The following is a 20,991-nucleotide window of genomic DNA, read 5'->3' on the forward strand; positions in this document are numbered from 1 at the left end:
GTCTTGTAACAGACACAAGCAACCAAGATAGCATTATTCCTACACTCAAGGAACTTACTATCAAATATCAGATTGCTAAACAGATACAGGTGATTACAGTATAGTGTGCTAGGTTTGATAAGAAACCTGTGGGCAAGGCACAAGGATTGTGTGTCAAGTGGTTTCCTGTGCTTCTTAGAAGTGGGTTACTCCATCTGGGCTTTGAGTACAAAGAAGGGTGCATTTTTCTTTTCTTTCTTTTTTTGGGGGGGTGTCTACATGGAAGATTTTTTTTTTTTGAATGCCAAATGTCATTTATTGAAGGAGGGAGGAGGTCTTAAATATAGGCTTACAGCACAATGGGAGAACCCCGGAGGGCAGAGGTTTTGCTACCAATGTTTTACAATCTTGCATCTAAGCTATTAATGCCCATTATGCAGGATACACAGACAAGGAACTTCCCTTAAGCATTCAGGAGGGTGGAACCCAGCAGGGAATTAGCATAGGGAAGATATCAAGGTCAGCTAGCAAGGCAACAGTTACCCAAAATGGGGGCCAGGGCCCTACAGGTCCCCCTTTTACTAAAAAATGAGCTTCTGACTTAGGTTGCGTGGGATGTCAGCAGGTCACCTTACCCGTCATGGAGACGCCTGCCCAGGCCACACAGGAATTACCCATCTCTGAATACTCATTATCAAACATGCTCAGTCATGTGTGAGCTGCAGATTTAACTGCTGCCAAAGACTCAAAGTGTCGCTGGGCTTGCAATCTGTGTGTTCAACACAGAAAAGACCAACAGAAGTCCTAACCCACCCATAGCCAGTAGGCTAAAGGCAACTGAGCCATTCCCTTCCTTAACGAGCCTTACTGCAAATTGGAGTCCTTGTAAGATGGTATCCCAAAAGCAAGTGGAACTTGAATTCTATAAATTTTATAACTTTCAAAACCAATCGAATTAAATTTATCATGCCCAATAGAATGAAAGATTAACTAACTGTGGTAGCTACTTTTGCTGCCAGGGTCTCCATTGTGCTAGCTGTAGTAAGCAATTATGAAATGGCAATCCCAGAAACAGTAGCAGCAACAGTAGCAGCAGCAGGCCGCCACTGCTATATCAGCAACAACAGTAGCAGCAATGTCAAATTCTCTTCCGGAGCATGTGGGCATCCACTGTATGGACATAACTCCAGGAACATGAACCGCCAAGGTCCATTTTTCTTGATCCCAGCATGACTTAAGCTGGCAGCTCTGCAAAAGAATAACTAAGAACCATAAAGAAAAAACAGGCAGCTCACAAGGAGCAGAACTAATTGACTCATAATGGCTACATTCAGGCTCACAAATTTTAAGGTATCTTCAAAGGGGGCTAAATGAATTTCAGGAGGCCAATAAATGTTGCAGAGAGCCATTCCTGAAAAGTAGGTACTACACCAGTTTGAAGAGAATTGTGAAAATGAAAAGGCTTAGAAGAAGGATGCACTTTAAGTCAAAGGACCTTCCAAGGAGATGAATAGAGGCAGAGGCAGTGTGGTGGCACTAACTGTACTTAAGGAGGATGAGCCAACAGGGTCTCATTGGTTAAGAGTATGCACCACCAGCTGTTGGCACATGCCTTTAATCTGAGCTCTCAGGAAGCACAGGCAGGTTTGAGTTTGAGGCTAGCCTCGTATAGTGAGTTCTAGGCTAGCCAGAGCTACATAGTGAGACTCTGCAGTAGACCCAAGTTCTGCTCCCAGCACCCATTCAGGAGGCTCAACAACTAACACCCTTTCCTGGCCTCTTCAGGCGCCTGAACTTACATGCACATACCTCCACACAGAGACATATACATATACACATAAATCAAAATAAATCGTTTAAAAAATGTTTACTGGACAGTGGGGGTGCACGTCTTTAATCCCAGCACCCCAGAGGCGGAGGCTGGCAGATCTCTGTGAGTTTGAGGCCAGCCTGCTTTACAGCCAGAGCAACATAGAGAAACCTTGTCTCAAAAACAAGACAAAACAAACAAAAAACCCACCCAAACCCAAAACAAACAAAAGGGGACTTCCAGGAGTAACCGACCCACATCCACTTCCATTTCCTCACCAGTGGCAGTGTTGGTGGGCCCTGTACTCCTGCCCTCCCACCTGAGGCTGGTCAGAGAAACTCTGGCTCTCGGCACTCTCAATCCTTAGCAGCATGCACTGAGAGAGCAGCAGCAAAGGCAGCCTGTTAGGACAGGGCCCCGGTTCCCGCCTCTTCCTCCACATCTGCAGTGGTGTCTGTGCCCCACAGGCAAACACATTAGAATGTGCCATTGCACCCCCATCTTGGCTGGAGTGTGTTGCTGGCAGCTGAAGAACCTTGGCTAGCTCAGTATTTAGCTGTGAAGTTGTGGAGGAACATTCACATAACAGAACAGGTTTTCTCGGATGATTCAAATCACACTGTTACCCAAAGAATTGGCATTTTCCCCACAATACTGACAGTAAAATGTTTTCATTATTAGAATTCATTTTGAGTAATGTGATTTATTAGTATGCAGAATTCATTTTTCATTTATTTCTGTTTAATTTTTGAGACCAGATCCCACTATAAATTAAGTTGCTATAGAACTATATAACTGAGGCATGATCCTCCTGCCTCAGTACCCTGAGTGCTGGGCTTACAGGTGTGTGTCATCATATATGGCTTACATTTTTTTGGACTTGACTTTTATCTTCTAAAAGTAGAGAACCAGAAACAAGTACTATGAGTAATTGTTTGTTTGTACATCTTTTAAAATATTTTCTTTTCTTTTTTTAAAAGTTTTTATTTACGTGCATTGGTGTTTTACCTCCTCCATGTATGTCTGTGTGAGGGTGTTGGCCCCTGGAACTGGAATTACAGACAGTTGTGAGCTCCCATATGGATGCTGGGAATTGAACCTGGGTCCTCTGGAAGAACAGCTAGTGCTCTTAACTGCTGAGTCATCTATCCAGCCTTTTTTTTTTTTTTTTTTTTTTCAAGACAGGGTTTCTCTGTGTAAGTCTGAGCTGTAACTCGATTTGTAAACCAGGCTGGCCTTGAACTCACAGAGCTCCACCTGTCTCTGCCTCCCAAGTGCCGGGATTAAAGGCGTGTACCTCCACCACCCAGCTTTATTTTTTATATTAATTAGTTTATTTATTTTGAATTAAGGTCTTATTACATAGCCTTGGCTGGCTTGGAACTCATAGATAATCCCCCTTCCTCTGTTTCCCAAGTGCTAAGATGAAAGGTGTGTGCCATCACACCCAACCCAAGCATTCATACTTTAAAGAGGATGCAGAAGTAACCAAAATCCAGTGGTAGGGACCTAGTGACAACTTCTGCCAGGCCTGGATTTGTTTCCTCCAGTCAGTGCAGGGACTCACCAGGAACTGAGCATCTGGTGATGTCTGCTTACCCTGGGTGTGCATCGAAGTCCCTTTCAGTCCTCAGGCACACTGTGTTTCTCCCATTCTCACTGTCCTGCCATTACTGCGGAGCCTTGAACCTGCATTGCGTAACATCCCAGTGCTCTAAAGCCAGGCTGTCCTTAGTGATTGGTGTGTGTGTGTGTGTGTGTGTGTGTGTGTGTGTGTGTGTGTGTGTACATGTGCCGTGATGCATACATGGAGATAGAGGACAACACTGTAGAGTTAGGTCTCGCCTTCCATCTTTATGTGTGTTCTGGGGATTGAACTTGGGTTGCCAAGCTTGAATGGCAAGTACCTTTACCTACTTGACCATCTCTTTAGCCCTTTTTAAAACTCACTATGTAACCATGGATGACCTTAAATTTCAGATCCTCAGAAGTCCTGGGATTACAGGCATGTGCCACCATACCCAGTTTATGAAGTGCTGTGGATTGAATCTAAGGCCCTGCATCCTGGGCAGTACTCTGCCACAGTACTGCGCCACAGCCTCAATTTTTTTTTTTTTTTTTTTGAGTCAGGGTCTCACTATGGAGTTTTGGTTGGCCTACCACCACCATGCCCACCCCAGACTTTTAAAATTACATTTATTTATTTATTTTTATTTATTATTTTTTAAGATTTATTTATTTATTATATATACAGCATATGTGACTACAGGCCAGAAGAGGGCACCAGATCTCATTACAAGTGGTTGTGAGCCACCATGTGGTTGCTGGGAATTGAACTCAGGACCTCTGGAAGAGCAGTCAGTGCTCTTAACCTCTGAGCCATCTCTCCAGCCCCAGCCAGAACTCTTAACTGCCGAGCCATCTCTCCAGCCTGTTTATTGTTTTTGAGACAAGGTCTCACGGAGCCCAGGCTGGCTGCAAACCTGTGATTCCCTGCTTCCCCTCTCCAAGTGCTAGAATTACAAGTGTGCCACCACGTGTAGCTTTCCACTTCTCTGACGATCCAAATTGTTCACATAAACCACCAATACCTAGAGAAAAAGTTTCCACTTTGTCCTGTGTCTTGCAACATCCTCACAGCTAATAAGGCAGGTAGGGGTGCTTGCAGCCAAGCCTAGACCCCTGAGTGTCATCCACAAGCCCCACATGGTAGACAGAAACAACCAGCGCCTACTGTCTTCTGACTTTCCACAAGCACACACACATGCCCATACACACTCTCCCAGAATCAGTAAATAAAATACAATCAAAAGTTCAAGAATCTCCTCCAGGAGTTAGGAGACACACCCTCCAGGGTGCAAGCTTTCTCACTTCGTGTAGAAGGGCTCTAAACTTTTATCTACAAGAAAACTAATGACACTCTGTTTGCTCTAAGAGGAAAAAGAAATCCAACCTTGAATCTTCTAAACTCTAAATCCCCAGCAAGCAAGAGCTGTTGAGAGCATCCTTCGGGGTCAGTGTACCAGTCCCAGGCTTGCTGCCGTGAACTGTGTCACATGCATGCCCCCATACATTCACATAAATTAAGTAAATGTCATTTAGCAACAACGTGGAATCCTAAGAGTTTTGTTGTCCTTGTTTTTTGTTGTTGTTTTTCTCCTCAGAGACCAGGGAATTGATGTGTGTGTGTGTGTGTGTGTGTGTGTGTGTGTGTGTGTGTGTGTGTGTGTGTGTGTGTTCACACACACTCATGTGCCACATCATTAGTGTAGAGGTCAGTGGACAACCTATGAGAATTGATTCTCTTTTGTTTTGTGGGTTCTGGGAAATCAAACTCAAGTTGTCAGTTCTGCCAGTAAATGCCTTCACCTACGGAGCCATTTTGCCAGCAACTGAGACTTTTAAGTACCCACCTGACACACACACACTTAAAAGACTTGTGCATGTGCATACATGTTCACTAGGGGTTGAACCCAGGGCTTTATGTGTACTAAAATGTACATGTTGATGCCAGCTATGATGGCTCACAACTGTCATTTCAGCTTTTGATAGGCTGAGACAAGAAGATAGCTGTGAGTTGGGAGGCCAGCCTAGTCTACACAGTGAGCTCTAGGCTAGTTTGAGCTACATAGTAACGCCCCAATGTGGCGTTGTACTAGCACGTCCTACCTCCCTTGGCTTTTATCCCTATCCAATTGAAGACTCCTATCACTTAAGTTTGTATGTCTCCCTTGATAGAGTGCCTAGCCTGGGTCAGCTCCAAGGATATGATGTTTAGATGCCTCAATAAAGTAGGCACTGGGGCTGGAGAGATGGCTCAGGGGCTAAGAGGACTTGCTGCTTTTCTAGACAACTCGTTTGGTTGCCAGCTTCCATGTCAGGTGGATATCACACCTACCTGTAACTCCAGCTCCTTTTGGTTTTGTTTTTCTTTTCTTTCTTTCTTTCTTTCTTTCTTTCTTTCTTTCTTTCTTTCTTTCTTTCTTTCTTTCTTTCTTTCTTTCTTTCTTTCTCTCTCTCTCTCTCTCTCTCTCTCTCTCTCTCTCTCTCTCTCTCTCTCTCTCCCTCCCTCCCTCCCTCCCTCCCTCCCTCCCTCCCTCCCTCCCTTTCTTTCTTTCTTTCGTTTTGTTTTGTTTTGTTTTTCAAGACAGGATTTCTCTGTGTAGACCAGGCTGGCCTTGAACTCAGAAATCCATCTGTCTCTGCCTCCCAAGTGCTGGGATTAAAAGCGTGCTCCACCACCACCTGGCTACAGCACCAGGAGCTCCAACACCCTCTTCTGACCTTTGAGGAACCCTCACACAATTAGCATATACACCAGACCCAAAATAAAAAGTAATTCTTAAAGCAAGGGCTGTATCAATTTGTTTATATCTGGTGGGCTCAATGGCTGTATTGTTAAGTATAAACAAGCGAGGAAGCTTCCTCAGAGCTTGATGATTAGAGAGTGCCCTGCAGCTGTCTCGGATGCCAGAAAGGCAGAATTCTACACTTGTCAGGTGCAGGGCCGGCCCTGAACTGAAGGAAGTTCACCAAGCTATGCACCACATGGTCACCTGCCTGGGAGCCCGCTTACTGACCTTAAATCAGAGCAAGCGTCCATGCTGTTCTTTTCCTTCTAACTGCACCAGAACTGACTCAAAGAAATCCCCAGTGCAGTTAGAGAGGTTCAGACACACAGGGAAAGGACAGTGATGGTTGCGATGTGACTGTGACCATGTTTCTTGTGGCTTAGAAGTAATTGTAACATGAATTGCTAAATGGTCTTATTAATAATAATAATAATAATAATAAAAAAAAAAAAACCCTGGAGCCAGATGTTGGGGTGAAAGCTGAAAGGTCAGAGAAACAAAACGAGCCAGCCACATTCTTAGCTCTACGAAATCCTCAGCCTCAAGAGAAAGACTTCCTGTTTACTCATGCCTTATATACCTTTCTGTGCCCGGCCATCTTCCTTCCTTCACAGTGCTCGGATTAAAGGCATGTGCCACCACACCTGGCTGTGTTCCCAGTGTGACCTTGAACTCACAGAGATAGATCTCTGCCTCCAGAATGGGAGAATTAAAGGTGTGTGCTACCCACTGCCTGACCTCTATGTTTAATATAGTGGCTGGCTTTGTCCTCTGATCCCCAAGCAAGCTTTATTGGGGTACACAATTTATCACCACAGTTACTAAGCATGTGTGTTTGCACATGGGACCTGCCTCAGAAACAAAACAAAACAGCTGGGTGTGGTGTCTCACACCTGGGTGGCAGAGGTAGAAGGAGCTCTGTGTGTCTGAGTCCAGCTTGGTCTACATAGTGAGTTCCAGGACAGCCAGTTCCATATAGTGAGACTCTGTCTCACACACACACACACACACACACACACACACCACACCAAACAAAGCACTGTCCACTCTCATGTTTTAGTTGAGGAGGCAGATTAAAAAAAATTTTTTTAAGTGTGTGTGTGTGTGTGTGTGTGATATGTATGTGGGTGGGTGTTCTGCAGCATGGATGTAAAAGTCCGAGGACATCTTACCAGAGTCAGTTCTCACCTTCTACCTTGTATTCCAGGGGTCAAAGTGAGGCCTTGGTCTTCTTAGGCAAGCGATTTTAACTGCTGAGCCCTCTCACTGGCCCACAGGGACATTTATTCTCCTTCAGTCCACAGACTCCCACTGAAGAGGATTCCCCAACTCCGGACAAACAGATAATGTACAGGCGAGCAAGTGAACTCACAGTTGTCAGCCACACTTGGAGGCTGGTTTGGGGGTCTGAGGGCACCTAGAATAGTGTGTGTGTGTGTGTGTGTGTGTGTGTGTGTGTGTGTGTGTGTGTGTGTGTAGTGTGTTGCTGTCACTGTCATTATCTCGAGACAGAGTGTTGTATTTTAAAGACAGCAGGAAGGAGTCACACCACACAGCAAAGCCCACGTAGGAGATTTATTGAGGGGAAGGGGAGAAGGGGCAGAGAAGGACGCAGGAACCGGTCCCTGGGGACAAGGAAGGGAAAGAGAAAGGCGAGACTGGAGGTGTACAAAGCCCGCCTTTTATAAGGAAATGAATGTGTAAGGATGTGCTCTTAGTGGCTACAGCTGAGGTATGTCAGGATCCTAAGGGCAGGCCAGTACAGATGCCTAAATACTAATACAGAGTCTCACTGATCAGCCCTGGCTGATCTGGAACTCCATTTGTAGACCAGGCTAGCCTCAAACCCCCTGAGATCTGCCTCTGCCTCCCGAGTGCTGGGATAAAAGGCGTGCACCACCACCACCTGGTTTAAATTTTTTTTTCTAAAAGGAGAGTCCCTAAGAATTTTCCTTTGCTATTCATAGTTAGAACGTGTAACCTGAGTAGAGGAATGTTGAAAATGGGGCAGGATAATGAATGACCTGCAAAGCCTGAGTGTTTTGGAGCTGGGGTGGTGGTACATGCCTGTGCTCTGGAGGCTCAGATAGGATAGTTGAGAGGTGGCAACCAGAGGTACATAGCAAGGCTCTGTCTTAAAAAACAGATGGTGGCACACATTTTAATCCCAGCACTCAGGAGCAGAGGCAGGAAGAGCTCTGTGAGTTGGAGGTCAGCCTGGTCTAATAACAAGTTCTAGGCTAGCCAGGGTTACATAGTGAGACCCTGTTTAAAAAAAAACAACATCGCCAGGTGGTGGTGGCGCATCCCTTTAATCCCAGCACTTGAGAGGCAGAGCCAGGCGGATCTCTATGAGTTTGAGGCTAGCCTGGTCCACAGAGTGAGATCCAGGACAGGCCACAACACAGAGAAACCCTGTCTCAAAAAACAAACAGACCAACCCCAACACAGCCCCAAATGTTTGGGAGAGGAAACATATGATTCAGTCTCTGCTCAACTTGCATTATGTAACAATGGCTGACCCATTGCTGTTTATGCTATTTAGAGACCCAGCCCAGCCTCTTGTAGTTCAGGTTAGCCTCAGATTCTCGGGGTAGCAGAGGATGACCCTGGACTTCTGACCATAACAGGGCACAGCTTTGCCAGTACAGCCACCTCAGATGCTTCAGAGACTGCCCTGACTCGTGATGGAAGGGGAGCGGTCAGCACTGCACTCCAGCGTACCAGCTGGCAGAGGTTAACCTTCAGCTTCTGGAGCCCCTGCCTTCACCTCCCGGGCACCGGCATATCTAGTTAAAGCAGTGTTGGGGCCCAAACTCACAGCCTGCCGCACGCCAGATTAGCACTCCACCAACTAAGCCCTGGATTTCACATCTTTTTTATTTATTTATTTATTTATTTATTTATTTATTTATTTATTTATTTATTTATTTATTATACAATACTCCTCCTGCATGTTGCCTGCAGGCCAGAAGAGGGCACCAGATCTCATTATCCATGGTTGTGAGCCACCATGTGGTTGCTGGGAATTGAACTCAGGACCTCTGGAAGAGCAGCCACTGCTCTTAACCTCTGAGCCACCTCACCAGCGCCCCCCTTTATGTATTTATTTATTTTTAATTCTATGTGCATCAGTATTTTCACGGCATGTATGTCTGTGTGAGGGTGTTGGATCCCCTGGAACTGGACTAACAGACAGTTGTGAGCTGCGCTGTGGGTGCTGAGAAGAACAGCCAGTGCTCTTAACTGCTGAGCCCTGGGTTTCAAATCTTAACTGAGTGCAGGACTTGTTTTGTTCTGCTGTCCCCTGGGTATCGGTAGATACCGGTGTATTTGCCAAACCTTTGTGGCCACTGAAGTCACACGGTGCCTCCCAGGCAGCAGGTGTTCGTTCCTTTGATAGTGGCAGTGTGAGCTAGTGGACGGCATGCCTTAACCCACCTCTGGCTCTTTCCACCTGCAGCTGTGCAAGTCTGACTCACTGTGGGAGCAGATAGTTCAGTCGGCCTGTGACACCATCACCCCCGACATGCGGGCCCTGGCGAAGGACGTGGGCTGGAGACAGGTGTTCTTCACCAACAAGATCCAGCTCCAGAGGCAGATTCGAAGGAAGAAAAGACAGGGGAAGCAGGAGAAGAAGCATGCTTAGGGGCCAGCTGTCCCCATCAGTGGGGCCACAGATGGTGCTTCTCTTCAGACCTAAATTTCATTCTCTTTTATCAACAATTGTTGCTGATTCCAGGAATCACTTGAAAACCACATTTTGTATACACACGCAAATCCACCCAGTGCCTTGCTTGAGCAACCACCTCCATCCTTCTCAGGCCAACCCATGGCCCAAGTACCTAGGGCTACAAGACAGGAAGCCTCTCAGGCCACCACCTTCCAGATCCCCTACTGCCCTTGGGGGAAGAGGCACTTGTTGTGTATGAACTAACAATAAAGAGTTATTGGCAGGCTTGTGGTTTGGTTTGTATCAGACAGGGATCCCAAGCTGGACCTTTAGGATGACTTTGAACTTCTGATCCTCTGGCCTCCACTTCTCCACTGCTGGGATTACAGGCATTTGCCACCATGCCCTCCATGAGGTGCTTACCTGTGTGCCAAGTAAGCGCTCCATTCATACCCCCAACACATTGCTGGGGTTTTGTTAAATATCCTTTTGTTGTTGTTTTGGTCTCTCTGTAGCCTGTGTCCTGGAACTCGATCTGTAGACCAGGCTGGCTTTGAACCCAGAGATACACCTGTCTCTGCCCCCACCCTAGTGCTGGGATTAAAGGCGTGCACCACCGCCGCCGCCGCCACCGCCGCCGCCGCCACCGCCACCACCACCACCACCACCACCACTGCCCAGCTGTTAAATATCGATTCTATCTAGGCATTCAGAATAGCAGCTTGGCTTTTGAATTGTTTTCCTGGTGTTGTGTTTCCTGCATCCCTCTGTGGCAGGGGTCGCTGGGTGCACTTGGAGGTGCAGGTGCCGTGGAGGCACCCCAGGAGGGTACAGCTGCTCCCCCACTTTGTCTAGCAGAGTTTGTGTTCAGTCACTGTCCTTGTGGGCCCAAGGTGTCATCCACCACACAAACAAGCCCTGGTCTGGCCCTGGAGCGTGGCTGGGAAAGCCCGGACATTCTGCAGGCAGCCCTCACTCAGAGGATGCTACCACTGTCCAGCTGTTGCCGGTTCTGAAGGGAGTGCAGCCTGACAGCACTTGGCACCTGATGGAATTCCTAGCCACCCTCCCGTGACCATGCATGCGCTGGCAAGACGCTTAGTCATTCTGGGGCCTTACGTCCTTGCGTAATCTGTGTGCTGTGTGATCACGTAATTTGCGCACAGCGTGATCACATAATCTATGCGCATGCATGGTGTAGCTACTTAAGCCCATATGCGCATGTGCAGGTGAATCCATAAAAGCGGATCCCACAACCTTTCCCCCCTTTTCCTGCACAATCTCTCAATAGGCCTAAGCACATCCCTTCTGTCCCCCTCCCCCTAATAAACTCTTATTTGTTTTGTTATGCCTCGTGGCTTTTTTTTTTTCATGCTAAACAGTGCTACATAGTAAATAGCATTGGTGCTGAGATGAAGCAGGGTCTCTGGTGCCCTGCGCCTGGGACACTGTACCGAAGTTTTGTTCTATCTACGACTGCCCACTTTTCCATTTGCCTGGCTTCCGGACTGCTTTGCACAGCACCAGCTGCTTCGATTGTCGAGTTCTCCCTTTCCAGCCAGTGTAAACAGTTCCCTCCATCCGTGGGAATGACTATTGATCATCTGGCACCCCTCTGGTGTCCTCGGCCTTCATCGGCTATGGTGGCTGCCATCACAGGCTTCAATTTCTAGCCATTTCCCCATCTGCAGTCTGAGATATCGTTCTCACCATCGGATCCCCCCATCCTTGGGCTGCGTCCTCAGGCTGCATACACCTGCTTCATTCTCTCACTTGAGGAAGCATCGAATGCTGTCAGACCAGGTCCGACAGCTATGCACGCACGCCCTGGCCCTCACCCTTCTGGCTAGACAAAGCATTGGGTGACTTGCGCCAATTGCCAATCCTCACTTGATCTTGGGGATGCCTGAGATCGTAGTCTTGGATCACTTTGGTTTTTTTTTTTTTTTTTTTTTTTTTTTTAGTTTTATACTTTTTTTTTCTCTCTGTTGCTGTTATGGGAAATAAGGCTTCCAACCCTATTAGTCCTACCTTCTCCCTGGGATATCTTCTGGAAACTATCAAACCTCTCAGCTTAATGCCTTACTTAAAGACCTCTAAGCTTGTCTGCCTCTGCACTAAGAAATGGCCCAAATATCCTTTAGATAACAATAAGAAATGGCCGCCTAATGGTTCCTTAGACCCTGATGTTTTATGGGAATTATCTAACTTCTGCCAGTGAATGGGCAAATGGAAAGGATTACCTTATATTCAGGCTTTTTTCTCTAGCTAAGCTCTAAACCTTCCCTTCTCAATTCCTCTCCTGCCCACGTGCTCCTAGCTATGCTACCTGAACCTGAGGAATCTCTGACTACTGCTCTGGACTCTGCAAATGAACCTCCGCCTATCCAACCTCCCACTCCCACTTGAGCATCTGCCCTCTGGTTCCTCTCTAGTCCCCCCCTGCTCTCCAGTATCAGGCTGCTCCAACTGCCCAACTCTGGCTCCAACCTTTACACCTCCTATTGCTTGTCCTCATACTGCTAGGAGATCTGACTCCAGCCATGCTGACCTGCCAGCCATTCTTCCTTTGCGAGAGGTGGCCAGGGTGGATGGACTGGCTAAGGTTCATGTCCCTTTCTCCCTTGCAGAACTTTCTCAGATAGAAAAAAATACTGGGTTGCTATACCTCTAATTCTGCTTCCTTTAAACAATTCCAATATATTACCCAATCTTATAGTCTCACCTTTCACAATGTATATATGATACTTGCTAATAACCTACTTCCTGAGGAGCACAGATGAGTTTGGGCACCGACTAGGACACATGAGGCTCATCAAACCAATGCTGCCCACCCACTGAGGCGGTTCCTGATCAGGACCCACATTGGGATTATAATACCCCGGGGGGCTCTCTAGCTAGGGATAGGTTTATAACCTTCCTCCTGGCGGGCCTTTGTAAGGTTGCCCCCAGAGCAGTAAACTATGAAAAGCTAAAAAACGTAATTCAAGATAAGGAAGAAAATGCATCTCATTTTTTAGAACACCTTACAAAGGTTCTCCTATAATATACTAGCCTAGATCCTGAGAGTCCAGAGGGCAGACAGCTTCTTATGACCCACTTTATCTCACAGAGCTTCCCCAACATCAGGGCAAAACTTAAGCATCTGGAGAGGGGGCCTCTGACCCCACAGGCAGAAGTCTTAGCTGTGGCATTTAAGGTGGACCATGGGAGAGATGAGAAAGCCCATAAACAGAACTGCCAAATGCTGGCACACACTATCTGACCAGCTTCCCAAAGGCTTCCAGGTCCCTGTTTTAAATGTGGTAGAGAAGGCCACTGGGCTCGTACCTGCCCTGCCCCATGTGGGCCACCATCTGGGCCTTGTCTGAAGCGCCACCAAGAGGGACACTGGTCAGCTGACTGCCCCCGTGCTCCTTGTGGCATGGGGACATCAAACGGAGACCACTCCTAGGCTTGGCCATGGGCAAGGATTGAAGGTGACCTGTTCCTGGCCCCACCACAACCATCTCTCACAGGGAACCCAGGGTAACCATTGCAGTATTGGGATGATCCCTTTCCTTCCTTTTGGACAAGAGAGCCACTTACTCAGTCCTGAGGGAGTTTTGGGGTCCCACTGTTAGGATCCTGCCCTCACTCCTGCCCATGCGCAGTTTGGGGTCTTGCATCACCAGTGTGCGTGACTACGTACATGCCTTAAAAAGCCAGACGAAGACCCCATCCTCTCTCTCTGCTCTCTGCTCTGCTCCCTCCCCTCACCATCTTTCCCTCTCTCCAGGCCTGGCTCTCCTCTTTCCCCTCCCCACTTCTTCCAGATGAAGACCCCATCCTCTCTCTCTGCTCTCTCTGCTCTCTGCTCTGCTCCCTCCCCTCACCATCTTTCTCTCTCTCCAGGCCTGGCTCTCCTCTTTCCCCTCCCCACTTCTTCCTTCCTAATAAAGCTCTGAAAACTAATACTGGGTTCTGTCGTGTGTTGGTTAAGCGGCAGCGCTTGTGGCTGGCCATGCCGACCGAGGAGAGCGCTGGATGTATCGGTGATGGAAGAGTCACGAACCATGGCTACCTTTCTAGAGCTTTATTGTGAGAGAAGGGGAGGGAGGTAGGGAGGGAGAGAGAGAGAGAGAGAGAGAGAGAGAGAGAGAGAGAGAGAGAGAGAGAGAGAGAGAGGGAGCGGAGGAGGGAGAATACGGAAAAAGAGAGTGCAGAAAGAGAGGACACAGAGAGAGCACACCCGCTTTTTAGGCTGGGGCGCTGCCTTCGCAGGCTGGTGACATAATCCTTACATCATGACCGTGACCTTTCCACGTGGTAACCAGCACCGCCACATCATCCTTTCACCCACCTCTCCTTCTCATCTCCCTATTGTGGGGGTAGGCAGACAGCCTTACCTACCTCATCAGACCCCACAAACCTGCCCTGTGCCCCCAAATTTCTTATCCAGCTGGGGTTATAGGGTCTCGCCTTCCAAAGTTCAACTGTCCACTCCACAGGTCACCTATTTGGGTCTAAACATTACTCCAACCCACAAGGCTATCACTGTAGATAGAAAGCATCTCATCCAGTCTCTTGTGGTCCCTGCTACTAAACAGGAGATTCTGTCCTTTCTGGGAATAGCTGGGTTTTTTTGTTTGTTTCTTTTTTCAAGACAGGGTTTCTCTGTGTAGTTTTGCACCTTTCCTGGAACTCACTTTGTCGACCAGGCTGGCCTTGAACTCACAGAGATCTGCCTGCCTCTGCCTCCCAAGTGCTGGAATTAAAGGCGTGTGCTACTACCTCCTGGCAATAGCTGGCTTTTTTTTTTTTTTTCTTTTTTTTTGGTCTTGGGTTCCATCTTTTTCTCTCCTTGCTCGCCCCTCATATGAGGCAGCTCTGGGCTCCCTGCATGAACCCTTCCTTCACACCATTACTAACCCTTCCAGAAGCTCCAGCAGGCTCTCCTCCAGGCCCCAGCACTTTACCTCCCAGACCTAACTCGTCCCTCTCCCTCTATGAAACAGAAAGAGAGGGATTTGCCCTTGGAACCCTAGAGCTCTAGCTGAGACTTTCCTGTGCCCCTGTAGCACACCTGTCAAAGAAGCTAGATCTTACCACTCAGGGATGGGCACCTTGCATTCATGCTTTAGTTTCATGTAATATTATAGGACCTGCCTTAATATCATATTTCCCAGGGGCCCAGAAGAGACGCTACCAATGGCAGGGGGGTGAATCTAGTTACACATTTATTCGTCTGCCACCAAAATTCTGCCTGGTTCTCTGGAGACTGGTCTATATCTTTCCCATGACAGCAACACCTTTATGTTTACAACACAAGAATTGCAAGATCCCCACCAGAAGCTCCCTGGCAACTTCATTTGCAACCCAAAAAGGGGAAGAGAATAAAGGCAGAGTTAGATAGGAGTTGGAATAAATCAGAGAAGGTATTTATGTGCTAGAAATCTATCCTTACTGTGGTTAGGTGAAAACATCATGAATCTATCATAAATGTGCTCAAACTACAAACTTACATACAGGTGATAGGGTAAAGAAATCTATAAGTCGCTAAAAATAAAACCGCCTCTATTGTTCTCTGTACCAGTTTTCTGCCAGGGCAGGGGAGGAGTACTGATAGTTAGTCAGTCTGCATCACAGCTTGAAGCACCCGGTGAGAGGAAACCCCTTTGATCTAAGAAGTTGCTCTGGGGCAGTGGAAGATCTGAACTTGATTTGCACAAAAAACAAAGCTATGCACCTAGGAAGCCAGGCACTTGGCCTGGAAGCCAGGTTGACTCCGAAAGGATGTTTTACCTAGTTTAGGGGCTTCAGACGCCTAGCAGGTGGTCTGGTAGCTGTTCTGTTCCTCTCTTGTCTTTTTTTTTTTTTTCATTTGTTAATTTATGTGTATGTGTGTATATGCCTACATGAGTTTATGTGTATTATGTTCATGCAAGTGCTTGAGGAGGTCAGATCCTCTGGTGCTGGAGTTATAAACAGTTGTGAACTGCCATGTGGGCTCTGGGAATTGAACCCAAGTCCTCTGGAGGAGCAGCCAACTGTCTTAACTGCTGAGCCATCTCTCCAGTCCCCCTTTCTTGTCTTTTAATGCTTTTGGCTAAAAGGAAGTGTTTGCAAAAGGCAAATACCCAATTCAGATGCTAAAAAAGGGAGTCAGGAGCTCTGAGCCAGAAAGTTCTACTCACATGACTTTATCCAAGTACTTGAGCGTACATACACACATTCTGGGAGAATTATGAGCACAAGGAATTCATAGCAAGATGCAGCTGAGTATTAAGGCTGTGTAACACCAAATATTCCGTGACAAATGGCTTTCCATTTGACAGACTCTTAGCCAGTCAAAGTATAGCTTATTATATACAGCTGGGCTTTCTATTCCATATCCATGTGGCTTATGACACTTTGGCAGCTGCTGAGCTTCTTATTTGGGAATCAAGCTAACCTTTGGGTCATCCACCACTATCTTCTCTCACCATAACCTGTCCCATCTCTTCACTTATAAAGGCTTACAAACTTTACCTCCTTCCTGGGTTCTTTCTCTCCAGGTGGCATTACTGGGAGATGCCACACTTACTTTCCAGACTTGTCCACCCCCAACCCACATTTGGGGTCAGTTCCTTCTTCTCCCTCCATGCCAGTGCCCCTGCCCCTTTCCCCTATATGGTAGGGACCCTTCAAGGTAATTCTTGTAACCCCCACAGCTGCTCACCTGAAGTCTTTTTTTTTTTTTTTTTTTTGGATTTTCGAGACAGGGTTTCTCTGCGTAGCTTTGCGCCTTTCCTGGAGCTCACTTGGTAGCCCAGGCTGGCCTCGAACTCACAGAGATCCACCTGGCTCTGCCTCCCGAGTGCTGGGATTAAAGGCGTGCGCCACCACCGCCCGGCCACCTGAAGTCTTTTATCTTACCCTTCGCCACAAGGAGAATTCTTCCTCATGCACAGTGACACAGACAGGGCCCTACTCTCTCAAGTTCCAGAGGACACCAGGATCGACTGCCTTGTCACCAATTACAGAAGAATGTGGTTTCACCTCACAAGCTTTTCCTTCCTGGTTCCCTCTCCTAATTAACTACTCAGCTAATTGTTACAGGATCATCATAGAGCTGGAGGCCAAGGACCATCAAGTATACCCAGGCAGTAAGGAACAGTAACAGTCCAGAGGTATTTACACCCCCAGACCCAAAAGGGTCTGGACTCTGCAAAACACAGACTTTAATTATAACAATCTATTCCTGTTAAATGCCCTCAGCAATTGATCACCTGTGTCTCCTGGATGCTAAACTAATAAAGAAAACAGATGCCTTAAAATTTGTCTCAGATAAGGTTTATCTCAGGTAAAAATTAAAAGCATGTTCCAAGTTTCTCTCTCTCTCTAACACTAATCAATAAGATTTTGATAGCAGAGTACTAAACATTATGATATCATGGCTACCAGCTCAAGATTTTAAATTCTTCTGTGAGCTGGGCAGTGGTGGCACACGCCTTTAATCTTAACACTTGGGAGGCAGAGCCAGGAGGATCTCTGTGAGTTCAAGACCAGCCTGGGCTACAGAGTAAGTTCCAGGACAGGCTCCAAAGCTACACAGAGAAACCCTGTCTTGAAGAAAAAAAAAAAAATTCTGTGGCTGCTTCTTCTTCTTCCTCTTCTTTTTTTAAGATTTATTTATTTATTACATATACAGTGTTCTGTTTGCATGTATCCCTGCAGGCCCCAGAAGAGGGAGCCAGATCTCATTACAGATGGTTGTGAGCCACCATATGGGTGCTGGGAATTGAACTCAGGACCTCTGGAAGAACAGCCAGTGTTCTTAACCTCTGAGCCACTTCACCAGCCCCCGTGGCTAATTCTTAATATGGTTAAAAATTCTTCCGAGCTTCAGAGCCAGCTTGAATCCACCTGGGCAGGTCAGATCTACTCCAGATAAGTATAACTCAAACTTTGCTGGTCCCAGGATGCCCCCTCCCTCCCCCTGGGAACCCTCGGGGACCCTCCCCCAGGCAAAATTTTCTAAACCACCTCTTCTGCCCCACCAGCACCTTGTCAGACCCAAACAGTCACAGAGCCCTAAGCAGCGGAAGGCAATGGACAATTCCCAAAGCAGCAGAAGACAATCCACTACCTCAGGACATCTGGCTACCTCAAAAGCTCCCTTCCCTACCCCCAAGAGTTAGCCGATGCCCACCCAGTCAGCTGGAAGCAGTTTTGGCAGACATGGTGCCCCTATTCCTGTTCACCTGCCATCTTTTTCAGGAACAAAGAGTCTGGGATGATAGAATTCCTAGCCACTCCCCCATGACCACGAATGTGCTGGCAAGACACTTAGCCATCCTGGGAACTTACTTCCTATGTAGTCTGTGTACTGTGTGGTCACGTAATTTGTACGCACTGTGATCTGATCTATGCACAAGCGTGGTGTAGCTACATAAGCCCATATACTCATGCTCAGGAGAATCCATAAAAGTGGACCCCACACACCCTTCCCCCTTCCTGCACAATCTTTCAATAGGCCTAAGCACATCTCTTCTGTCCCCCTTTCCCTAATAAACTCTTATAGTGAGTTTTGTTGTGCCTCATGGCTGTTTGCATGATAAACAGTGCAGCATAATAAATAACACTCCCCCACCCCCTTACAGAGATTCTCTGTGTAACAGCTCTGGCTGTCCTGGAACTCATTCTGTAGACCAGGCTGGCCTTGAACTCACAGAGATCCGTGTGCCCCTGCCTCCCGTGTGCTGGGATTAAAGGTGTGTGCCACCACCACCTGGCTATAGCAGGGATTTTAAGAGCAGAGGCTGTGGGTAACCAGTGTGAACATGCATTTAGTTAGCATAGTCCAGAGATGCACATAGCAAGTTGGAGACCAGTCAGAGCTACATGGGACCTTGTCTTTAAGAAGAGGCAAAGGGGCTTTGTTTATTGGAAAAGAAGAATATAAGAATAGCATCTCAGCCGGGCGGTGGTGGCACACGCCTTTAATCCCAGCACTCAGGAGGCAGAGGCAGGCGGATCTCTGTGAGTTCAAGGCCAGCCTGGGCTACCAAGGAAAGGCGCAAAGCTACACAGAGAAACCCTGTCTTGAAAAACCAAAAAAAAAAAAAAAGCATCTCCAAGTGCTCTGTAGACAGCACCTGACCAAGATGCAGTATAAAAGTTAATATAGAAGGCCAGACATGGTGGCACATACTCGTGATCCCAGAATTTGGGAGGCAGAGGCAGGGGGACTTTGAGTTCAAGGCCAGCCTGAGATTACATAATGAGACTGTCTCAGACAATCAATCAATCAAAGAAATAAATGGAAGGAACATGACTGAATGAGGACAAATATTTAAAACTGATTTAAATGTTTCATTCCCCCCCCTATCCCCCATGACAGGGATTCTCTGTAACAGCCCTAGTTGTCCTGGAGCTAGCTCTGTAGACCAGGCTGGTCTTGAACTCACAGAGACCCTCTTGCCCCTGCCTCCCGTGTGCTGGAATTTAAAGGCATGTGCCACCATTGCCCAACAAAATGTTTCATTCTTAAATACAGGGAGAGTAGTTCTTCAGTAGTTCTGTACAAAACAGTTGATGCCTGCCTGTAATCCTAGCACTCTTAAAAGTTTAAAAAAAAAAAGAGAAGAGAGAGTGAGCGAGCTTGGGTTTATATAAAAACTCACTGGCCACCTTTAAGGAGGACAGCATTTATTTAGTTACAGGTAAATAAACAACTTGGGTATGCGAAGGGCAAACAATAAAGCGTACGATGTGACCACACAATTAACCAGTGAGAATATCTTCAGAACACTGCGGTATGACCAGAGAGCCATTTGTTTTTTGTTTGTTTTTGCAAGCAGGTCTTGCTTCAGTCTTGCAGGGACCTCTGATTCAGTAGAAGCCACTGCACCCTCAAGTACAGTATATGCACACATAGAAACCCGAGCAATCTAACATGGATGCAGCTCCAGTTGGGCCAATGGGCAGAAAGTTGGCATCTCAATGCAGAGTAAGCAATGCAAGCGTCCTCTGTCATGGGCCATAGCACCGTTTGGCACACTTAACACTGCCTCCTGTTAACTGATGTTGCAGACAGTGAGAGTAGCGAAGTAATGTAGTTTTAATAATACATAACATGTTTAACGGTTCCTAATTGTATGGTAAATACGTATACACATGTACATGTATGTGTGTTTGTATGTATTTAACAAGAAAATAAATATCACTGCTTCAGCTTTAAAGATTATTATTTATTTATTTTTAAGATAGATTCTCATTATGTACCTCAGGCTGTCCTAGAATTCACTCTGTAGACCAGACTGGCCTTGGACTCTGCCTGCCTCTGCCTCCCAAGTGCTGGGATTAAAAGTATGCACCACGTCTGGCTAATATTACCTTTATTAAAACATCAAGATGTGCTACAGGTATGATGATAAAAACCAGCTCTTTGGGCAGGTGTGGAGGCAGAGACAGAGAGGAAGAGAAAGACAGGTCTCTGTGATTTTGAGGCCAGCCTGATCTACATAGTGAGACCCTGTCTCAAACAAAACAAAACAAAAACCAAGCATGTCTTTGTGTTAAACCAAATGGAGCGCAGCATCTAAATGACCATTTATCTAACTTCTGGGCCACGCTCACATCATTGGAAGTAATGACGTGTGTGGATCAGCAGGGCCTTTGGGGCTCCTGTCTATTAGCCAGCCTGCTCACTACTGATGTTATCTGGGTGGTTTCATGGTACAACCCTTTTCCCTAGTCCTTAGGGCAGGAGACAGGGGAGATGAAGCAGAAGGAAACTGTTTGTTTAATTACCTGTTAACATCCGGGAAGCTCCCCTTGCATTCTGGCTGAAAGTTAGACATTGGGAGCATTCTACAATTCCAGTTCCTAGCATTCCTGCCTTTAATTATCAAAGGTAATTGATAATGGATTAATTTTAAGTAAATTTGACCCAAGACAATGGCAGTTCTGTTTGATGAGCAAATTGTGAGTCAAAGTTTCTTGCTTTTGGCGTGGAGATGAAGGTCTTGAACACATCAGGAAAGTGCTCTTATCACTGAAGACACCCCCAAACCAGCAAGTACACATTTAAGTCATTTAAAGGTATGTATAAATAAGTAAGGCAGTCAGAAATTTTAAAACGATCCTGGGAAGAACATTCTGTAGTCTGAAAATGCTTTAGCTTTAGAAAAATAGAGATCTCAGCTTAGGAA

The 20,991-nt window shown here is 46.7% G+C and overlaps 1 protein-coding gene across 5 annotated transcripts in view; it reads left to right on the forward strand.

Moving 5' to 3' along the window:
• Positions 1-17,112, forward strand: part of Fbxo36 (F-box protein 36) — a 69,691-nt gene extending 52,579 nt beyond the window's left edge. For 3 of the 5 annotated variants that reach the window (XM_076549469.1, XM_076549470.1, XM_076549472.1), the window contains exon 4: positions 16,725-17,112. In XM_076549469.1, the coding sequence (XP_076405584.1) occupies positions 16,725-16,955 (231 nt within the window). In that variant the 3' untranslated portion in view covers positions 16,956-17,112. Of the gene's footprint in view, positions 1-9,604; positions 10,098-16,724 lie in introns of those variants that run through there. The other 2 variants (XM_006984168.4, XM_076549468.1) reach the window with 1 other exon arrangement.
• The last annotated feature ends 3,879 nt before the right edge of the window (positions 17,113-20,991 follow it).

The sequence above is a fragment of the Peromyscus maniculatus genome, chromosome 13 (assembly GCF_049852395.1).
Source record: "Peromyscus maniculatus bairdii isolate BWxNUB_F1_BW_parent chromosome 13, HU_Pman_BW_mat_3.1, whole genome shotgun sequence".
NCBI lineage: Eukaryota > Metazoa > Chordata > Mammalia > Rodentia > Cricetidae > Peromyscus > Peromyscus maniculatus.